General features: G+C 42.0%; 2 protein-coding genes and 1 long non-coding RNA gene across 3 annotated transcripts in view; 1 reads left to right on the forward strand and 2 right to left on the reverse strand.

Annotated features, from left to right (window-relative positions):
- Nucleotides 1-1,210: 1,210 nt before the first annotated feature.
- LOC111258744 (uncharacterized) lies at nt 1,211-2,258 on the reverse strand. Its single transcript, XR_002679164.2, has 2 exons — nt 1,751-2,258; nt 1,211-1,407 (listed from the first exon to the last, which is right to left on the reverse strand). It is a non-coding gene; the product is annotated as an uncharacterized LOC111258744 (long non-coding RNA).
- Nucleotides 2,152-23,715, forward strand: part of LOC147753734 (uncharacterized) — a 35,704-nt gene continuing 14,140 nt past the window's right edge. Inside the window, exon 1 of the mRNA XM_086967566.1 lies at nt 2,152-2,288. Coding sequence (XP_086823692.1) covers nt 2,152-2,288 — 137 coding nt within the window. The remainder of the gene's footprint in view (nt 2,289-23,715) is intronic.
- Nucleotides 7,026-11,885, reverse strand: LOC111258740 (uncharacterized). The gene has a single exon (XM_022830222.2). The coding sequence runs from the start codon at nt 10,523-10,525 to the stop codon at nt 8,795-8,797; it is 1,731 nt and encodes a 576-aa protein (XP_022685957.1). The 5' UTR covers nt 10,526-11,885; the 3' UTR covers nt 7,026-8,794.

Consider the following 23,715-nt stretch of genomic DNA (forward strand, 5'->3'; position numbering starts at 1 on the left):
GTTGTCGCCTGCAGATCATCGTAACTAAAAATATAAGGCTTTTTGTTTTCTTTTTTGGTGTTGTCGTCTGTGCGAGTACGCGTGCAATCGGGCAGAAGCAAATGTCCTTCCCGACGTCGTTTTATTCGGGAGTGCTAGCCTAAACGCTTCTCCTTGAACTGAATAGGAAGAGAAACGCCGAGGTACGACGGAAACACCTACAGACAGGCTACGGATTACGTTAATTACCGATTATTTATATGGTACGTCTAAAATATAAGAAGGCCGTTAATTCGGACGGACGGATATGAGTCGAAGCTGTTATCGTTGATGATTGTGATGAGACTGATGTAGAAATAAAGCAGATGTTGGCAGTGTTTCGTGCCGTGACGACGTAGGGCTATGATAGAAATACAGTGCGTAGTGAGACCAACATTTTTCAATTTGTCTTATAGTTACGTTATAAAATGATCGTTCCGGTGATACTGAAGGCTGCCGATTCGCTTGTTAATAACAGAGAATTTTCGCCAGAAGGGCAACGACTAAACTCGAGGATAAGCGTACGTCTCACAACTGAACCAATTGTATACATCCGATTGTAATATGTTAGACTGGCAAGTGTACCCAAAGCATCAGATTCAGCGGAAAAGGTCGACTGGTGCAAAATGCGAGACTCAAGCGAAAGAGGTATTTCCTCGATGTAGGCCCGTCAGTAAAGGATCAGGTACATATTACTCGGATATTTATCATCATTATGATATTTTGGAAAATGGTCGCGTGGTATATACTCGTTAAGAATATCATCTGCAATTATCATTTATCTTATCAACTAGACATTTTAGCATATTATCCTTAGCAGTAGTCAACGATATTTCTAACACCTGACGTAGTCTTATCCGAATGGTGTCATCATCGATATAATAACGCAGTCGGGCAAGAAACTCATTCCTACCGGCACGTGCTATTTCAGAGTTCAAATTATGCTGGTAAATAGAAAGACTAAGCGATCTTAATACTGCTACCTGGAGCTATAATAATAGTCAGCCTGAAACTTTCTGAATTTTCCCTAACTACGCCATCAGGTCTCGATTAAGCTTCAGACCCAACGGTCTTTCCCCAAAAATTCAAGTAAAGACTTGTTTTAGAAATCACCTAGTAATGAATTCATATCCCGAGAATAAATATCCAACTCCTTTAATAGTATCAAAACGTTTCACAAAAGCCTATAAAATGATTTATCTATGTTGTTTTATTTGAAATATCCTCCCTTCGTAGAATCAGTAGTTTCAATATGCCAGCAGGAGCAGCCTGCCTCTAACCTATCCGCAACGATGGCTCGAGGTTGTAAACATCTAATTTTGCACCCCACAGTACCGCCGTACGAAGCAGTTTCTGCACTGGTGTTTGCACCTTCCCCCTTCCTGTTTCCTGCAATCAAGTTTCTTCTGTTCGTCATCCTGACAGAAAACTGTGAAAGCGTATTGGTTACGAGCCCTTACCAATTACCGTAAAAATGAATCATAGCCGTTTCCGATAAGTATATGGCGTGCCGTACATGAAACCAGCCACCCATTATACAGAGAATTAAGCAAGAGCCAATTCAAGCAAGAGACTGCATTGATTCACTCTAGTGGCACCGATATTTCGTGACATTTTTGGGCACCGATCAATATGCTAATTGATTATGGCTAGAAAAATGAATAGCAAGTATTTTCAACGAAGAATTGCCACTTGGCGGAATGCAAATTTTGGCTAGTGAAAAATGGTATACCGCAGACGCCTCATGTCTTGAGTGAGTTACTCGACGCGACTGAGTTCTCGGACAACGACGAACGAAAAAAATACGTCCAGTGGAAACATCTCGAGCAGTTAGAACTACGTACTAACACTAGTAAATTTCTGGATTTCAACAATCTAGCAAGCACAGGCCAGACAGTCAATCCTCGATTCATAGTATATATCGCTGTTTTCATTGCAGGATGTAATGGACGTTTTAGGGTCATCTCCTGAAGGGGTCACACACACAGTCACAATGCTACCCAGACACGTCGAGCACCGTACGTGGCATCACCTCGCATTGACCTCTTCTCCTTTCCAGCAGGCCGTCCCGACAACTAACCGGTTATTGTTAGCCTATGCTGATACACTGGCAGGCCAACCGGTGAGCAGATAATGTTCCTATTTCTGCATAATATAAACATGCGTGCACGAATCCACATCGGTACACGACGCCACAGCTCTAGCGCACCAATGAATCCAGACGCGCAGGTAAATAAACCCAACGACGACATGGCAGCAGTACTAGTACGGTGAGTGGACGCCACATTCGAATACTGCCTCAAATAGTATTCACGCTCGCACGTAAACAGAGCATCTAACAATGGTAGATGTATTGTACTTTTCTACACGTTCAATGGTCGTCCAGCAAAAGAGCTAACTCGATTCTATCGATGCTTTTGGTGAATTGGGTTGGCCGCTGGTCGCAATTGATATCGTTCGTCCATTGCCTGCTTGTTTACCATTGCTCGATGTACACCTCAGTCTTTAGCACCATCCATGGCAGTGACCCAGTTGGTCGGGCTGACAATACTAGATACAGATGCACTGATAATTGAATCCGTTTTATTATCAGATCATTCGAATGACGAAGTGTAACTGAAGAACGATTCGTTGCTTTTTCGGCTAACGCTTGAGCGGCATAAAAGAAAGCTGTGTAACAGAAAAAATGTCTTTTTTATCCTGGCAACATGCGTACTCTTAGGGGCAAATATCAAAGATGGTCCTCGGGGTTGGCAAACAGTTGAAGGTACGTATTGTTTAGTGCATGGAAAGAAAGGCCACCTAAGCTAACGTACCACCAGGCTAAAGAAAGAGCTATTATTATTGCACGAAAATATTGTACGTCAGATGCACGGACACTGGTAAGTCTCGGGAAACAATGAACTGTTTATAAGTACTGAGGTCGGATTCGTTTAGCTTTCCATTCTAGCGCTATGTCTGACGGGCTCTCACCGAATGTTGTCGTTAAAGTAAATCCGGCCCGATCTGTTACAGCTAATGTTTGCAGCGTTAAAAGTGAACGGTACGTTCTTCCGTTGTACCATACTATTACCCCATGTATCATCGATTTAAGTGGAATCCAGTAAATTCAAGCGAGCAGATTGCTTTTAAGCAATTAAGTCTATCGGACCGGACTTAACTGCCGACTGTTAGGCTATTTATACATATTCTACATAGATATACCTGTGTACACTGACTTGCTTTTTCAAGAAAAAAACTGGGCTAGATTTCTGATTCATTTTTAGTCGCTATTTTGCATTTGAAAATTTATTTTTTAAACGGTTCCAATACACTTTAGACAGGTAGAATTATATTCTGCAAGCGGCATCGATGGCACTCCATCAGAATATCAGTAACAGACACGCACACGACTTATCAGCGCTCGAATTTTTGGTTGTCAGCGCGGAAACATTCATTCAACCCGGCCGCTCGGTACCGCTACTTTACAGACGACTACAAGATTACCATATTAAGCACGGCATGTTTGGCCATTTGCACAGACGACAGAACGGTGGACCGCGATACCTTTATCCAATTTTATCCGTGAAAAATTCAACGTGTTATTATATGAGAGTGAATATTTATGAGCAGAACTGGTTGACACGCACTCACACACAGATAATTGATTGACGACTGATTGGCATCAAATGGACAAAATTTCCTTGTATGCTAATTGCGTCCCGGTTGGATAAGATTTTATGAATGCAAACAATTTCGTTTGTTTATCATCAAGCATGCTTCTTCTTTACTCATAGCATACCTGCAACTACCTCGCGATTTATACAATACGTACGGACTATAGCAAAGCTTATGACATGTGCCTCGTCTCGATCACCATCTTCGAACCCATTACCTATCGCCCCTAGAAAACACGCAACCGGGGGTAGAGGTCGAAGTGACTCAACTGGAACAGTTGCTTCAACGCCGAACGATCTGACCCTAACGACTTAGCAGCTTACGGCACACTGTAGCAATGTAACAAACACCTTCTTTTTTTTTTGGCCTCATCTTCCTTTTTTCCCTCAGTATGTTGTCCGTTTCAATGCCCCCTCTTATTATGTAGTCGCATAGACCTATGTAAGTCACCGCCTGCGCGATCTTCGTCGTCGCCGTTATTATCATCATCGCCGCCTGCGATGCCTATTGCTGCTCAATCATAGCGTTGCTGTTGAAGTTGCAACAGGAGTTCAAGTAATCGCACCCGCTGTTGTTGTTGCGGTACTATTCCACTAGAATTCATCATCTTTTTTACGTCGTCTTCGTCGACTTCGTCGATCAGCCGCATCGATGATGATGACGCCGCAACTCCACCGTCGGCGGGAATAAAAAAAAGTGCTAGATTTCATTTTGAATAGTTTAGTCAGTCAGAACGCGTCTCCTGCTAGCCTACAATGATAGAACGAAAGTGCTCTTTGCCGAAACGTTGCTGAAGGTGTTGGGGCTGATTGGTAACAACTGGAAGCACGAACGACTAAAGCCAGGAAGGGACCAAGTGACCCAGAAGCAACTTCCGGTGTGAACGTTATTGGTGCCCGCAGCGGTTGAGCTGCATGATGATGCTGTTAGTGCTCTAGTGACGAAAAAAAATCTGCTGGCGTCGAAAATTACAGCACTTCGTTTCCCTTTTCTTTCCTCTTTTCCCTCGCTTGCCGTGGCAAATCGATATTCATTTATTACTTTACCTGTGGGCTTTTTCAATAGTGTATGTACATATATGAGTTAGATGTGTGCGTCTATAGGTATTTTGCGACAAAAAGAGCGAGAATTCAATGTTTTCGTTTTCGGTACTTCTCATTTTTAAGTCTGACTTTGTTATGACACGAGCTAGCTTTGCGTTGGTTCTGTTTTGATGTGATGAATGAACGTGAAGCTAACCGTGAGGTAACGTGAAGCCCTACCGGTTGTGGGTCACTTGTATCCTGGGGGGACATTTCGGAAAGGGTAGTGCAAAGAATTGTCACTGTAAAAATCGTGCTCGAGACACTGCAAGGAGAACAAATTAGATTATGCGGCTTTTTTCTTTGCTCCTGAAAAGCTACAATCGAGCTCAATTAAAATGATTGGTCATACCTAGAATAGACGTTTATCCTCTTACTTGGCAAAATGTGCATGGAAACGAATCGCTGTGGTACGCATCGAGTGCTTACCATTATCGAAGCTGTCTTTCGCTGTTAGCGCACTTTTTTCAGCGATACAATGGTTTTAGCATTGCTTCAGAACCCGAATCCGCCGCATGAATATGTAATACCTCGTGTACATATATTCGATATATATATACAGAAGTTGTAGCTTCTCGTGAAGTTTAGTAAATTCTCAAGTATGTTATGATCTCGACTAAGAAAATTATTGATTCGACCGCATGCTGTACTGACTTATGTCAAATATATTTAGGTACTGCGGTCACTCTTACTGCATTAACGAAACACAACATTATAACTATGCTCGGAAGACTGTGTCACATGATTGCGTGAGGAACAAAAAATAAATCATGCAATAAACAATGAATTGCTATCCTAATTTTGCTAACCATCAAAAAACATTTTCTCCAAAAAAGTTACTTTATCGGTTCTTTGTATATAGGCTTAAAAGGGGCTTAAGTTATACAAATCGATCAATGCGTCACTCGCACATATTCCTACGAGGGAAGAATAAGTTTTTGGCAATAAGAGCAACTTTAACACTTTATTATTTTCAAGCTTCCCTTACTTTGTGACAATTGCGTAATTTGGTTGGTCCCTGGTTTTTTTCTAAGACGAGGGGTTGACAGTCAGATAGATACGGCCATTTTATTAAGTAAATGAAACCTGTTCTTGATCAATGTTCCTTAGAAGTGACCAATGGAAAGGTCGTTGGCAAAATACCCTGTTAAAATGCGTCTGCATGTTACGCGGTCAGTGGCTTCCTAATTTTAAAGTTAAATTTTAAAGGGGTTTCGAATAGGTTGCACTGGGTGTTATCTATTTATATTATAAGCCGCTATGTCGGCCCAATTTATCTTTCTGCTATGTTTCTAAATAGAATAGAATTTTCCTCGTTCAATACTAGCCAGGCGGTCAATTTAGAGTTGTGACGCGTTTCCATAAGGCTTAGCGCACCTTTTTTGATAAAGGGGTACTTAAAAGTAAGCTGACTAAGAGGAAGAATGGAATCCTAGTCGCTCGATAGGCGCGACTGATTGACTGAGTTTTTTTTCGGACTTATGGACTCTCGCCTCTTATTTGTGCTTCACTCCTTGCCTGTTTTCGTCACGATGAGACATCAAGTACTTCTCAGTGGGTAATCTAGTTCGACGTTGCGCGCTAGAGCCACCGAAGGTGCTCGGTAACGATACGAGCGAAAAGCTTGCTGATTCAGTTAGACACTCTTCACTCTCTCAGTTCGTCGTCAGTTGTCAGGGGCCCCACCGCGTACAATAAACCCACGAGGGCCTCTCGGCCTCCCCAGTTGTACGCTATACAAGCGAAAGCCGACAGAATGTATCAGTTGAGCCGGTGCATGTTTGCTCCTATTGTATTTATTGCCTTTATGGTCCTTTTGCTTGAAATCAAACAGCTATGACAGTCATGAGTCACGTGCAGTATATGTATATTCCTGCAACGGGCAGTAAAACCAGTGGCGCACAAAATGCAATCACATTTGCGCTGTCTAAACAGGATCAGGAAAATTAGAAACTCAAATAATTGGAAAAAAAATCACAAAGGTTCAGCTGTTGATCAAAGAAGTTCGAAGGTCAACGGCCGTCAGTAGGATATTCTACGCATGCCGCCATCATGGTTGTCAGCAGACGATAGCTATTATAAACAAAACACGTTAGGTATACCGATAATGTAGCATTATCAAAATCTAAATGTTCGGTGTACATATTGTCTAACTATCTTCCCGTTTCATACGCATTTTGTTACAGAATCATATCATACTTAAGCTGCACGGGTGTATGACGAGATACATTTAAAGACATTATCTAAAAATTAGAATGTTCAAGTAACTTGGTTAGCAGAACATTTTTGAATCTAATTTATTTCTATAACATTTGTTTCAACGTCCATGGAAATATTTCCTCACTTATTGTTACATTATTCATTGTGTCACACGATCGCATGTTAGCGACTATTTGTCCCATAATCTATTGGATACTGTTTGCACGCTAAACTTTTTTTTTTCTCTATGTGATTACCATATTAAATCAAATAATTGACTACCTTTGTTAGTGATGTCTGTTTCCGTTGTACGGCACGAGCCTGCACTGAGCCTGCTATATGGGTCTGTCTGTATTTCAATTATACTTTTCTACTATTTGTTACAGCTGTAAAAGTATTAGTTTCAATTTACGATCATTTCATTGAACTTCCTCTTCGATCTCATCGTCGTCGAAGGTTATATCTAAATATATTTATTGTCTCACGCATTCGTATTTGTCTCGTCCTGTGTCGTTTACGTTGGCTTTTAGTTTGTCATTCATTTTCATATGTAAAACACGACATAAATCCGTGGTGATGGCGGTAAACGCAGACCCAAACCGTTGAACCGTCAGTCGGTCAGTCAGTCAACTATGGCTGTGGTTTTCAGCCACTTCTTACCAATTATCGGCCAGCGTCGACACGCGGAACGCTGCTGGTTTTATTATATGTGCCTGTGTTGTGATTACCTTTTGAAAGCTGGTCGACTTTTGCAGTCAAAGCGTTCCAGCACCGAGTCATTAGCATCCTTTTGCTGATTAGCGTGTTACGATAGTGGCGCTATGTCTGAGAGATAGACACTTTGCCGCACCGTGACGGCATCTCCAGACCAGAAATCACCGCTCAGGAGGGGGAGTTCTGAGGGACACCGGTCGCTACCATCGACGTCTGAGCTTCGTTATGATATCTATTTAAGCTTTGCGGCGGGTACATATACACATACATTCATAACGTTTCTGTCTAGCCACTTACTACTATGTGTACGCTGAAGGGTTTGTGTAAAAAGTCGGCGAGGCCATTCGCTGAAAGAAGTTGGGGGAAATAAGGGAGCTGGACTCCATCTCAAACTGTCGATTACCTTTGTGTGAGCGGGCAGTCGACCGGTAGCAGCGGATAAACAAACAAAGTGTCCGCAATGAACTATCACTAGTCGCTGCAGCTGTCGTCTCTACTGACTCTTTTAGTTTCGAAATGTTAGTTAGTTCAACTATTTGAACTAATGTACTGTGTATCTCGCCCGTTCACAGTTCGTTCTCGCTGTTAACTGTCGATCATCTGATCCTATCTTCTCTATCGGACGGCTGCGCGTCCCCCTTCTTCTTCGCATCAGGTCGTTGTTTTCTCTCTGTCGCGGGTTGATTACTATATGGGTTAGTGGCACATCGCACAGGGTAGCTTCAATACGGCCGCTAAAATATAACTTAATCTCAAGTTTGTGTATCTCATTAACATGCCTTGACGAAAACATTTACTGTAAAAATCTCATGTATCGATAGCCATATTATTACTATATGTACAGTAGACTACCATTATGTTGCTTCTTCAAGCTACATCTCCCTGACACATCAGGGCTTGGTCTATATACAGTGTGACGCAGGCAGGAAAGCGAGTGTCGACTCGCATGCAGATGGTGCGTACAGTCGAGAGTCGAATTTTTTCAGTCGTCAGCTTCGAGACGAACGGTCACTTTAGCAGACGAAGCGGACTCCATTAGACTACTAAACAGTTTGTTTTGCCCTTCATTCGTCTCTTTTCTCTTTTGCTTGTATCCGGTTTTCCCTAAAAGCGTACGGTCATCCTCATCTCTTCTCCTTCGACGATTTCTTGTCCTTTTTCTTCTGTGTCTTCTTTTCGATCGTCTTTGAATCGGCTTCAACAAGTGCGTGCCCGTAGACCTGATCGTAGCCGTTCAAAGCTCCGTGCTGGCCTGGATATCCATTGCCGTTCACCGTCGGATGCCCGTTAGGTGGCGGCGGTGGCGGGCCTAGATCCAATGCCTGCATCTGGTCGCCAAGGTCTTCGGCGTCGAAGTCGAGCGCCGCTACGGAATTGCTTCGCGAGCGAATCATCTGCTCCTGTCGAATCGAATGGCTAAATGCGCGCTCATTCATATGGCCCTTCTTACGGTAAATGCCTGTATTAAACGGTGAACTCTCGGCCGAGCTCGACGTGTGATTGTGTCCACTGCTGTGGCCGTTATGATGGTGATGACCATTCACGGCTTGCGTCGGCGGCATAAGCTGTTGCTTTTTATACGCTCTGCTAGAAGGCCGGGTACCATGCGCAGTTGCGGGCCTCGGGGTGGTGGCATATTGCATGAAGTACTGCTCATGCGGGAAACCGCCAGGCTGGTACGAGGCTACAGGGCTAAGTGGCCGCATCTGTGGCAGGTAGACCGGCTCTTCGTAGGGGAACATCGACGCACCTCCTCGTCGACCGGGGGCGCCATGTGCGTACATCATGTGCGGGGGAGGCGGATAGACTATCATCGGATAGATTGGATAGCCGTTCTGGAGCTGATCCTTACTGCTGCTGCCGCTACCTTTTTTCTTTTTGTCTTTTGCCTTGAGTTTCTTGAGGGTGTTGGCTTCCTTCTTCGAGTTCGGCACTATACCAGGCGGTGGTATCATGGCTGTTGACGGTAGCGTTCGTTCCATTGGTGGCATGCGTTCCATACGCTCCAGGGGTGGCGGCAGAGGCGGAGGCGGCGGGGGCGCACTTGTCGGTTGAGCCAGCTGTCTCGGGCGACGTGACACGGTACTATGAATCGATCGTAGAGTTCCTGTATTGAATGCTCCATTCTCCGTCGGAGGTGAATAGACAACATCTCTAGGCGATGGTCCATTCCACACTTTGTAGTTGTTAGCATCGTCCGTGTCCGTCTCGTCATCGAGCATGATACTGTCTTCGTTCGGGGTATCCGAGGTGGAATTTCGCCATGATTGATCTGAGCCATTAGCGCTCTTCTCGAGTCCGAGAGCACTCTTTGAGCGACGCGGCGCCAGAGACGCATAAGGATTCTCCTCCATCTGTTTAGCGTACGTACAATCGGCGTAGGCGTGGAAACAGCAACGTACCAGGGCGTTAGCAGCCTGCTCCTTCTTGCAAATGAATGCATGACATTCGAGAACTTTAATACCGGTAGTTCGACGCAGGATGCAAGCGAACACAGGTGGCTGTGAGGGCCCCGCATGTCGTGCAAATGGACTATCCAACGGCAGGAATTTTTCCACCGCACGGCCGCCTTGCATGTTTGGCACGATCACATAACGAACGGCTGCGCAATAGTGAAGCGTATCGATGGGAAAGAATCGTGTATGTTGACGCTGCGACTCGTCTACGTTTTCCAGCAAAAGTCCATTACTCCACACAGAGAGCCACGAATCGATACCACGCGCAGACAGCGGACCTGCTTCAGGATACAAGTCTCGTAGAGGCTCCTGGATTCCTTGAAGGCCATCTTTCGTAACATGTGGAACCGCAGAGCCTAGATACAGCACCCGGCAGCGACAAATCGGGGTTGTGGCCATTGTTCTATCTCCGGTCAAATCTCGCGTAGTTCGTGATCAGTTGGGCTTGTTGATGGATACGCTGAGAAAATGGGCGCATCCAGAAATCGACGAAGATTACAATGATAAGTGGTATTCCAACTGGGGACAGCACATACGTGTCGAACACTCGTAATTAAGTATCCTCTCTGCTTGACGCTAGCAAAGCAACAGTATCCTATACGAAAACGTATGCCTAGACAAGAACAATCACAAGCTTACACAAATGTTTCGACCTTATTGCTCCAATTCGAGCATTAGCAACTCAGTCAAGATCGACCAGTCCACATCGATATCCATACCACAACATAGCAATTTTTATCACGGATCTTGCACTGCAACTTGATAAATTGTAAAGCAGTTACATAGATATCCAAATACCCAACTATTCGAGTCTTTTATACAGTTCTTACACGAATCCAGCTCCGGCTCTATCTTGTCAAGCGAAACTGGCGAGTTTCACTGAAGAGAAGCCACCGCCCAACTAGAACTGTTGTAAAGAAAAATTCACAAAATGGGGCAGTTTGCGTCCAACGTTGACGGTCGTCGCTTTAGCCGACGACGGCGATAACGATGCTATATAGTGTTACTATAATGCTCGATAATCGGCTGTCTGTCGTACACAACCAGTTGAAACTCCTTCCGCCACTGATGCATAGAAGGTCCTAATATCCGTCTGTTGTTTGTCGAGGGATCTGTGAGCTGCTACATTCGATGGTTCGTCTCTGGTCAGCTCAGTTGGCTGAAGCTCACAACTGCCGGACGAACTATTATGGACAACGAGGAGCAGCCGTACTCAACGAGCACCCGTACTCAACGAGCACCGCTAGCCGAAATAAGAGCTGCACACGGACAGCTGATGTTTCGTAGCAGGATCCGCACCCCACGCATATACGCACACGGTTTTATGCTACCGACATTAAATCGCACACGGTATGGATCAGCGGCATTAAGACGTATATAGATAATGGGCACGCTGATTGGTGCTTGCTGGTTGATGCTGGTGGCATCTAGGCGGGGTAGAAGAGGGGAGGAGGGGGGGGGGTAGCACGCAAGAGACAAGTGTTCCGACGAATTTTGGGAACAACAATCCACAACTATAAAGGAACGTTACTTTTTCTCGTTAGGCACCAGCGAAATCTTCTGTAGGTTCGCTGCTTTGCTTTGTTTTACGCTGTTGTACGAAAGAGGCACATCAATAGGAATAGCTTAAGGTCTATTGCAGCAGACGTCTTTCTTCTTTTCACATACAGAGGTAGACGTTGTCCAAGCGATAAAACCTGACAGGACGAGACCAGACCCGGCTGGCTTCGCTACCGTCAGCCAGTCGTTTCGAAGCTGGGTGATGCAGTCCCTGCAACGCCAAACCGAACATCGCTGTGAAGACCGAAGACCGCGCATGCGTTGCGTCTTCGGCGAGCGTGAAGCGGAACAAACGTGATCAAAAAAAAGAATGTAGTAACGTGGTATCGGTCTTTTCAATTGTGGTACAAGAGCGCCTAGGGTGTTAGCGATGCGCGTTGTAGTGGATTCCGTTATTGAACTCTTAGGGAAATTCATAGCTTTTCCACTGGATAAAGGATGCCAAACTTAAACGTTCAAACGTGGCATAAATTGAAGGACGTTCATTCTCGCTTACATGATGTGGCTCCTTTTCGGAATTTCGATTTTTCCTAAAATGAAGATACTCGACAAGTGATAGAGATTTTCGTCTGTGAGGATAATATCCTCTGCAGCCCATTGCCGTCGCTCTGTAAACATTTGGGGGCAATCCCAGGGGAGGAGGGGGGATCGGGGGTGCAGAGAGTTCAAAGCGAGCAAAGCTGGTTATTTCGCTGGAAGAACGCTACTTTAAGCCCGAGAACAGCGACCTTTTCTGGTGTGTTTTTATTTGTAAATGACTATCACATCTATTTTGATTACGAATCAGAAATGTAAAGCACCGTTTTTTTTCTTCAGAAATGTGCCTTTAGAACTTCAATCCCAAACAAAATGCTCAAAGTACTTTGTCGAACAATACCATTAAAGTCAACTGGGTTATAAGTACAACTGCCCTTCTTAAACATCCATTTACTGCAAATCACCATAGTTTGAGTTCGACTCAGCATGAAGCATGCCGGATAATAAGCTCACTCACTAAACCTATGACAGATGGGGCAGTGCTTCGAAGCAGCTTTATGATAATAAGTCATACAGCATGGCTCAGGCAGCAGTATTAAGCTTCGCAGCAAGAAACACCACTCAAGCCGTCAAAGCGATGCATACTGTTCTCTATTAGAAAGCACAGTATGTTTCTCGCTTTGTTAATGTAATGCTCAATATTTCCATAAATGAAATATCTTAGTTAAATATGGACATCAAACTCGCTCTACCTGTGAATATACCACCTTCTCCACGAAAGGCGTGCATTATTGTTGTCACTATTAACAACGATTTTGGGACCAGACACGTACACCCTATCTTAATAATAGCTCCTCTAAAATGTTCCAAAGTTCTCTCGTAAAAGTATTCATGTTGCCACTTAACGAATTTCAAATTTTCGCGCTTCGATTGCTTTGTTCACGCTCGCTTCACCCCATTGCAAAACTCAAGAAAGGGTCTCACTTCGAAAAATCGGTCATTCGGCGACTGCCTGCCATGGGGTTGCTGATGGTTCGTCCATCCGTTCGTCCGTATGTATGTTAGCTAGTTCGCTCGCTCGCTGGCTCGTTCCGACTCTGTAATAACTCGGATGCAGACGAAAAAGATGTTTCGTCCGCTTCTTACGATGCAGAAACGGCACAGAGCGACTTACCCACTATCGCCATCACTGCCGATGCCGAAGTGGGGAAACACAACGGCACGGTAGATAAAGCGGCCGCACTACCGCAACGAGAACCCAACAGGAATGTTCCCTTTCAGACACCATTATATTCGCATTGCGATGACGTATTCGGTCTGGGTGAATTCAGTTCAAATCTGTACGAAAGGTGCTTTCTTATAATTTTTCACTGCTGATACCTACGATAATGCTAATGTCGATAACGATATAATAAGTCTTCTCGTTATTATTATTTTTATTACTATTCTTGTTATTAGCATCTGGTAGTACGAATCATTATCGATGTACCGCAAGAATTAAGAAGCTAGCCAAGCGAATTCAGTGACGGTGCAGATTCAAATAGAACTTCTACGCTTGGCGTAGTCTGCAGATCGGTTGAGAGAATTTTATAATGGAGATACACAGTATTCTCTCTAGCAGTCGACACCAGACGACGTGAGGCCAATTTCGAATTCCTGTTATGGAATTCTTATAATAAAACATTGTTAGCTCGACTATTTTTATAAATTACAACCACGCAGCGGTGTACATTATTGCATTACGCTGTACAACATCAATTGTCTCATTTGAATATCAGTTTCCAGTCCAGATCAGTCCACTGTTTGTTTCGATGCTCCACATGACAACAATTATCTGACCTCCTTTAGACATCTGTAATTACCTCAAAATTATTACGACCTCAAGCTTGCACGGCTCTATTACCCATGTAACGGTTCAAGCTTTACGTCCGATGCCCCCGTTAAGTAACACTTCAGCCACGAAACAGAGTATATCGTCGTTTGCATTTCATCTCAGACATAACCTAACTACGAAAACACTCCGCACCCAGCCGTAGGGAGGATCAGTTCGAACATGAGAAGCTTGAGCATGATGGGGCATTTATGTAAGTTGAATAAAGGTTATAAATAATAGAGAAACCGGCTTACGGTTCACACCATTACACACATATCGAAGTCTCTGCCTGTTGGCTGTTGCTTTGCTTTCTATTGCATACTGTCAGTTATTAGAATTGGGCACTGAAACAGATTGCCACGAAGAGATGGTTGTACGCGCTAGATCATGTATAGATAGAAACAGATTGTTTTTGTTTAGAGTGGCGTTAATACACACATTGAGCTGGTATAGCAAACTTGAAGGTCGCTCCGTAATTTGTTAACCACGCTTAAATTGGGCTCGGACGTTGTACCCTACAGTGACGGTTTAGAAGAACACAACTCCTAATACGCCGATAGAGAGGTAGATCGCAACCTAAATACAATTGTTTAAGTGAACTCGAAAGGGTCAATTGTCGCCCATAGCGCTATCAATTTCAAACACCACTTTCGAGCTTAGCATAGATTCGTAAAGGACATTGGATAAAAGCTAGAATTAGGAAAGGAATTCCAGTTAAAAAGAGTAGGTCCACAGTTATTGATCAAGGTGAACCTACTTTTCTTTACTAAAGGCCTTTTTCCTTAGTGTAACCTACCTATGTCACTCTCAACCCGAAACCTAATTTTTCTCTACCGTATATATCGTCATATTTACATAATGTTTATCTCGTTTTTTAGTGACGATCCTCATAATCAACAATTGGGAAATGTGCACCACAATGGCGGCTTCGTATTGCGCAGTCCGAGGTGGATGCGAACTCTTTCATAATAATCAAAAAGAATGAAGTTGACTGGAATTAATAATTGTACCTGGTTTGGGACACCTAAAATATGTGTAGGATACTTAATATAAACCCCTAAAAAATATTAATGTTATGAAACAGGTTGCATAATTGTAACATCATTGCATTAGCCAAAATGTAAACAGCGGAGTATCTGTTTTGTGCTATTGCATTGCATGAAGACCTTTCCGTATGACATTTTCCATTCTTCCTAGCTTAGCGTGTGTTCCGTATTCTCGCGATGATACCTGCAGCCCTATAAATCAGTACACGTATATAAACAGACACTGAAACAATTCTATCGTCCGTAATGTGGTAGAGTTACTAAGGATTGAGTAGTGTTAACGCTTCAGCATAGCAGGGCAAGTTATTACGAAATATCGTGCCTTAAATTTATCAAATGAATGGTAAACAAAGCTTATAGGGCAGTTTTCGAAGAAGCGAGTTATATATATATGTAAACTACATTATACATTACGATTATGGCACGGATGAAAATGCTGGCAGCAGCGCACCCGAATCGAACCCAAACCAGCTTCTATGCAAAATTAAGGCTTGGCATAGTGCAATGGAAAAAAGGACAAACTAATGTTGTGCAGGTGAAGATAATTTTCAAATAGCGAACTTTCAGTTCTAAAGTCGTCTCCAATAGATAGAGTATCGTAAAAGTTTAACTTTTCAACAACTAACGTAATCGGATAACAAACGTTAAACGGGCTGCAGATTCGTTTTTTGTATTTTTCAAGATTTTTGCCTAATTCGAATTTCGAAGAATTCGAAAGTTGCTCCCGATTGGCGAATCCAAACGTAAAAAGAAGTCAAGGCTCTCATGTGGCGATTTTCGCCTGTTGCGTTTGCGAACTAGTCAACGTAAGGATACGTATAGGATAAAATAGCGGGATAAGAAGTGAGGTTCTTTTTCTTACGGCCACCGAAAATAACTCTTAACGACCTAATTACGGCAGCTGTGCAAGGGGGCAGACCGGGACCCGCTAGCCAACGGAGGAAGCCCCGCAAAGTCAAGAATGACTAATAATTATTATGGTGTAATGGAACTTTAAATGCGCATTCTGCTCTCTGCTTCTGTTATCTGCACTGCCATTGAAAAAATTAATGTCAATATTAACGAATGTCTGGATTGCGTTTACGCTGCAACTCCTCCACGCTGCTCATTGCTTCGGTATTGGCATCAATGCTACTGGTCACATTAGGAGTGATATCGCTGTTTCTTACGTCTATCGTTTCAGGATAATGACTGCGATATTTATGGCGAACATCTGCGCTACGATCAGGGATGATGGGGTCAACATTATCGCAATGTTTACCTGAAGCAGAATCTGAACCAGCTTGTTTAACACCTGCCTGAATAAGAAAAAATTGCACAGGTTTGAAGAGAATGCACAATGACCACAAGGGAAAGACAGACTTAAATAAGACCATGAATACTTATATGATCCTAATTCAAGGGAGGAATTGCAAACGAACGTCGCGTCTGCGAACTTCTGCTTAGTATTGCTAAGTCGTACGACACCTAAAATCTTGTCTGGGGTATCGTGATGCACTTCCAGAAGAAGTATGTACATTTCGCGCGGATAAATCAAGGATGATGGCCTACAGGACTTATGAAATCGAAAATGCCATACGTTGTCCACAATAACCCCGTTACTCTGTCTTTAATAACATTGAGGTTCGACTCTGGGTCAGGAGTCATCGAGCTAACAAGGCCAGCGCAACAAGAGGTGCCATACAAGCTGCTCAGGCCGCTGAACGGCATTTTTCACAGAAATTTTATTGTAGTTGGCTATGAAATAACGAAAAAGGCCAACATCGAACAGATAACAGGATACCTTTAAGGAAGCAATCTAAGCCCATGGCTATTCTCGCTTCTTATTTGTAATTTACCCTCATGAGTTAAGCAACGACACCCCTTTTAGAAGGTTATTGTTTTTTGAAAAACAATATAGCAAAAACAAATTTCATCTACAACAAGTGAAACATCAGAACTATGCCCCTAAATAAATAAAAACAAGGTCTTTCAGGGAAAGCAACAGGACTGCGAGCATTTACCTACGAATAATCTGTTTTGTGAGACGCGAAAATGTCTTCTCAACTTCAATGCATTGTGCACTTACCCCTTGTGCGATAATATTTTTTACACACATGTATATGTTGTCAGCTGACAGTACAAATAACTATCCTCTAATAGCATAAATGTGATAGGTTTAATCTGGCATCTACTTTTTTTTTCTAGAGAAACAAACCCCTTGCCTTTGTTCGAGGCCAAATCTTACATAAATTATAGCCTAATTATAGCCAGTAGCGATTGTCCAGGCTAGACATGATAGACATTACATATATACCGTAGATATTACGTGGTTCAAGTAACATAATTTGTCTGATTGTTTTGTCAATCTATTGCTTCGTCGATAGATAGATAGATAGATAAATAGATTAGGTTGGATTAGATACATAGATATAGATAGTATATCACTAGATAATACCGTTATATCATCTCTTTCATTTCGGTATATGCACAGTATCTTGTTATACTGGCAGTTTCTACTTCCAAGAACAACACATTCACCAAAACTCGTATATTATAAAAGGTTAGGAAGTACTCTACAAGAAAAGCTCATTCAGAAAAATTCAATATTGCAATTTCGACGTTTCCCTAGTAGCTCAGATATAGGATAAAAGATGAATTGTATCCCAAGTCATCCGCTTCGATACGCACCCTCTGACTGCGGATCATGGCTCCCCATACTGTGACCCATAGTGAACCCTCTCCAGATATATTTCCTTGGATGTTTTCCTTCAGCTTGATACTTTGTTTTTATCTGCTGCTATAAGACAAGGTTGCTACTGAAACTTGGAGACGTTTTAGGATTGGAAAAAATCGTCAGTCGCACCTGCCTCTGCCACTGGCATAACATACCTATACTAGATATTGACGCTACCGTAAGTTTTGTGGTAGAATATGGCCATGATCAGACAGCATGCAACAATAATTATAATTAACTATTTTTTACAGTAATCATTTTTCTTATTCTTCTATTTCTGGATGTACAATGCATTTACTGGATTATAAAAGACCTCGAAACAAATTAAGCGGATCATGCTAATCAGTAATTTATTACCTTAGGTCGAGCTGAGCGACCTAAACATGTGATCGTTCGAAATGGATCGGTTATTGATTTATCACCTAATACGGTTCACATAAAAGCGCTGCAGTCGATATTCTTGGATCACGGATCCATGTATAGAAACCAACAAAGAACCTGCACGACCTATTCTTACGTTGTCACATAGTTTCAGCAAGGATACAGACTTGAATATATCTGTTCCTTTGGGACAGACTAATATCCGAGTACAAATTCACATAAGAATTAGTTAAGAGAAATCTTTAACCATAAACGCTTTCGACAAGCCTTAAACCTTACACTTACGGCCCTAAGAATGTAAGCATGATTAATCTATCAGTTTATGACGGAGCATGAAGTATTACAATGAAAGCAAAAACCAAAAAATCTTGGCTTAGTTATTACTGACACATTATTAGTGGCGGAATGACAATTCCGAGATGTAAACGTACATCAACAGCCCTGGACTTCCGGCTTCCACTCTCAGAAATACTGATCAAGCAGGTAAGGGCCGAAGTCACAAAGATAGCATATTTTAAGATTTAGGACTCGATTTTTAACTAAAATACAGAAATATTTTGAAAAATTTTATCACTAAAAAGATGTGGCTAACTAAGTTTCTCCCGAAATTATCTTTTCGTACGGATTCATGTTTTCTTCCTTTCTTAAAATTCTCTGCTACGATATTCTTAGACGCTAAATACTGTGGAGAAAGATAGAGGTCAACGCTCTAAAGAGAGATTTATTTACAACATTACGTTTTCATGGTAATCAACTTAATTTTGTACTTCAAAATATTTTTTTTGCCCCTTGAAACTGGCATTTTAATTCGAATTTTTTTAATAACTAAACGATTACCACCAAAAGTTTACTCGACATTATTTTATCTCGTAATAGTATGGATGGTAAACTCCGATTTAACCTATCTATCTTTGTTTTACCGGTGCGCCATATCTAATTTATTGGCGTGTATCACGGTCGATCACAATTGTCAACTAGGCTATTTCAAACGATTATAAAATGATCGAGGTTGAGCGTGATTCCTCGTTAGCTAGCACACCGTGCATAATAACAAAGCAATTTGGAGTTGGTGGACACTGCAACAACAAATACACAGTTATTGAATTTGCAATTGTTTATTTATTGTGCCTGTATTACCTGCAGCATCATTGGCCGACCTATGGCCTACAATGGCACAAAAATATTGCATGAGAACTCCAAACAGAGAATCAAAACTTTCATAGGCGTATAAGAGTGAAAAAAAATATGTATATATATATATATATATATATATATTTACTACAAGTCACCTATGTGCGAGAAGTCGTAAGATGTTTGGTGTATATATTCAGATATTGGAGCTAAAAATGCTTTGGAAAATTAGCTCGGTTTTAATACTGCAGGGAAGGTATCAACAAAATATGGGTACCGTAACAATTCATGGAATCAGCTAGTCCGTAATTTTACTTTGAAGCCGTGGCCTTGTTTAGGGTTACCTGGAGAGAAACGAGGTAATCTTGAAATGAAATTTTGTGTTTATGTTATTTGCTACATTTTCCAGTCCTAGCAGCTTTAGAGCTAACTCGTTCTTTAGTTTCGGTAAACTTTACTTAAAACAGTCGTTTGTTAATTTCTTGACTTATTACTGTAGCTTTTCGCCTCTTGATATTAAAATAAAATGGTAATGGATCAGTATTTTTAATATAGGAATAATTCGCTCAATGCCTCGGACGTTCAGAGTTTTATTGGAGTTTCGCAAAAGCTGCGAATGTTCACCGTACGTCAGCTCTATCGTATACGGAACTACGAGAAAACTATTCGTTGCCTTAATTCCTACAACTGCATAGATCATAGTTACAGAACCTCCGTTAGCAGTGAAACACCGAGCGACAGGGCTTACAGAACCTTGACGGTCGTAATCACATATAGCAGCAGCGACTTGCGACAATGCCGGCCATGCCTGGTCCGCTACGCTCCTTGCACCGGCCATTCATTACCCGCGACAAACTCGGTAGTGAGTTTCAAATTTCGCGCGTTTAAGCTATACTATTTTTGATTGGGCTCGTGGGGGATGTTCTCGCGACAAGTGATAGTAGGCAACGGATTTTCCTGCTGATCTTAGACTCACGTTGTGGTCGAAGCAGGGCAGAGACACAGTTCGTTCATGGTGAAAGCCAGCCATCTGATATAATGCCAGAAGACGATACCGAACGTAAAAATCGAAGCATACAGGACTCTTGGGGGATAGATGGGAAAATCAAGGAGATTTTTTTGAACGATTTTTTGCAATTTTTGTAATGAAAAATGAAGCAGAGCAAGTGAAATAATAATTTATAGGATACGTCGAGGAGAATACGGTCAAGAACACGTATGGGAAAAAGTTATAATGTGTACTTGCGCCCTAGAAAACAAAATTCGAGCTTTTACGTGTTTCGGTAAAACGCTTGATGAAATCTGCGAACCTTAAAGCTACAAAAAAAGAAGCTACCAAAACGAGCGCAAACTATTGCGTCGTGTGTCGAAACTTTTTATGATATATCAAGTGGGAATAACAAATATGCTGCCATGTTGCTTGTTCGAAGTGTCGTTAATGAAACCCACAAGTATGTGTAGCAGCGATTGGTAATTTTGTTCAGTTAAATTTTGATGAAAAGCAAACGACCTTCCAAACGTGTTAATGGCTCATGCCCGAGTAATTCCTTTTGATTTGTCGGTTAAACCCCTCTCTCTGTCCAATGAAATTAGCTTTAGCGCGGAATTCAAAGTCCACTAACGAATCGGTAACGAACGATGAATGTCGCTATTAGGTAAGTAACGGCGGAGACCGGATGCTCCCCCCCCACGGAACAGTAGCCAAGGCAAAGTGGTCGCTACCGTCGTGGTGGCTACCGTCGCGATGGCATCAGCCGGTAATGCCTATAATATCGTAACGTGGAGGCCCTGGTGAATGGGCCTAGTCGTTACAAACTAACCATGTCTGTTTGAAAACAAATTAGTTTTAACATTTGGCCCCCTTAGCTACTGGTAGAAAAATTAAGTATTTCATATGGAAAACGACCGGATTAACCTATCCATATTTATTAGTTGAAATAAACCCACGATTCCGCCATAGATCGAGTTAACCATAGTTCTGGAACCAAAAATAATAGCAAATATTAACTTTATAAAAGGCTTTTTGTCTCAAAACCGTCGATTACCAAGACATTCGGGGGTAAAACGCAAAATATCAGCTGACTGTTTTCGTAATAAGGTCAAGTATAAATATTGGTTATTGTCGATTATTATGGACGAGAGCGTTCGTAATCTGTGCAGTTCGGAAGCGGAAAACCTTTAAAAGAATGCTTACTACTTTTAGTGTTTACGTTAACAACACAAATTTGAACATGAGTAGGATGACATGATAGACTCGGCTTGTTTATTTCACACTCACATACTTAGTTTACCTCGTACCCATTTGGAGAGCAACAATTAACTCGATGAAGCCTTCCGGACTTCCACTTCAATGCGCTCAGGACGGTCATTTTCTTTCGTAACTTCTTCTAAGCGTTTCCTGATCTCTTAGCATGCTGCCTGCACTTTAGCTTTTCTAGTCGTTTACCACGTTCTAACTGGACTCATGCGAATGTACAAGTATCCTGAGACCCACCCACATACTTATAGCGAAGCTCTTGCGCTATTTGCACGCTTGTCAGACCACAGCAGGAACGCGCAAACCCACACGTTCGTTAGCATCCTTTACTACCGAAATACCGCATAAGCTGTTAGCTTAAGCGTTCAACAGAAATGATCTGTTCTGTGTTTGTAGATTTTACGTGAAATCACAAAAGGGCTCAGTATCTACCAACCGCACGTTCAGCTGCTTTCTCGTTCTCTCCCTGTCTCTCGGATTTGTGGTCCACACTCTTTCTAAGCGCGGATTGAACTAACTTGCACCGCTATCAGCTAATCGATCGATGTGGCTCTGCAAAGTTCCACTAAACTTGGTTTGACCTATGTTGTAATTCAGGGGGTAAGCACGGGTCGCCGTTCTACAACTTACAGAACCGATTTACAACTTTCCAGTTACGATATACGTGCTTTGATTATTCAATTCTCGATTACAGCCAAATGGCGTTTCATAAGAGGATCGGCGACAAATTTTCAGTATTTGTTAATATTCATTGAATAGCTAACTAGGCTAACTAGCTTTAATTAGAAGGGTAGTGACTCACATGAGAATTTCCAGAGCAGTGAAATAAGTTCTTTTTTAAACGGTATTTTATTATTTCGTATGTTTCGAGCAACCGCAAATTTGAAGTCAAGTAAGACGTAACTTAACGACAGCAAAATAGGCTTCCAGTTAGGAAAGAAGTAGGTCACAGTTGAAATAGGTGTTTCGTATATTTCCTAGCTTTGACGATTTTTTCACAGCTATACATTTATAGATTATAGAACTCCAGGCTTGCTTTCGCACCTTGTTCCTGCATTACATAGTATAAAACGAAGCTGACTAAAACGTCTAAGAAAGTGACTGAGCCACTATTATTATTGAAGCCTCCAAATGGTAATTCGGATTATACGGACAAATTAATTTTTTTTATAATACTGGCAATCTTTCTCAATGATGCGCTTTTTTAGAAAGGGTTTGGTCTTGAAATTCGTCCACCGAAAATTGTCCAGTATGAATCGAAGTTATTTCTTTAAGGTTTATTAGAGAAGACAACATAAAATGTGTACTTTGTTTATTCCTTCAAGCTTTTGACCAGGTGAAAGCTTGTCGCTGCTTTTTTCCAAATAATACATATCTTCTGTCCGTATTTCTATAGTTGTTTAAATTGTCTTAAACTTCACCGTATACTGCTGAATGTATTTGCTATCGTTTGCGTACGTTTGCAGTGATAGACACCCCATATCATAATGATAACCTATCGGTGACAGTGCAACGTAATAAGCGAAGTTGACTAGGCCGATATGTTCCCTTCTCCCGGGTACCTGGCCACTGAAGGATAGCTGGTCTATGAGCTACTTAAGTCGTCATACAGCTAGAAATCCCCTTTTTTGGTATTAAGCAACCGAACCGTGTGACGGATTCCGGCTAATTAGTTAGTGAAGTTACTTTTTTTTTTGTTACTACAATTATGAACTGTCAACTAACTGGAAAAATCATTAACGTCCTGGTTAGTACCTGTGTTGTATTTTAGTACGATTCATTTCTTATATTTAGCGTCCGTCGTCCTGTTTTACCTTTGCGAGCCACGAACAGGTACAAAATTGTTGACGTTTACATTTTTTGCGCATGTAAAATTTCGTTGGTTTTTTTTCTCTATTCAGTTATTATTATTGCATTACAGTCCCAGAAATCAAGATTACAGTAAATTCTGCTTTACCACGGAAAGCTTTCGTTCACGCAGAGATTAACATTACATTCCTGTATCTTCTTCATGGGCAAAGCGCGGGGACGCTAACGACGACAGCAGTTGAATAAATCCAAGCGAAACATCGAACGTTAGAATGCGAATTAATAATGATCGAAGCCTCGAAAAGATTTTACAAAAGCCTATGTATTGGTTGTCTGTGT

Source organism: Varroa jacobsoni, unplaced genomic scaffold, assembly GCF_002532875.2.
Source record: "Varroa jacobsoni isolate VJ856 unplaced genomic scaffold, vjacob_1.0 scaffold_258, whole genome shotgun sequence".
NCBI classification, from domain to species: domain Eukaryota; kingdom Metazoa; phylum Arthropoda; class Arachnida; order Mesostigmata; family Varroidae; genus Varroa; species Varroa jacobsoni.

Excerpts from the sequence above, each read along its gene's own strand:
- LOC111258740 (XM_022830222.2), bottom strand. The coding sequence starts at position 10,525 with ATGGCCACAACCCCGATTTGTCGCTGCCGGGTGCTGTATCTAGGCTCT.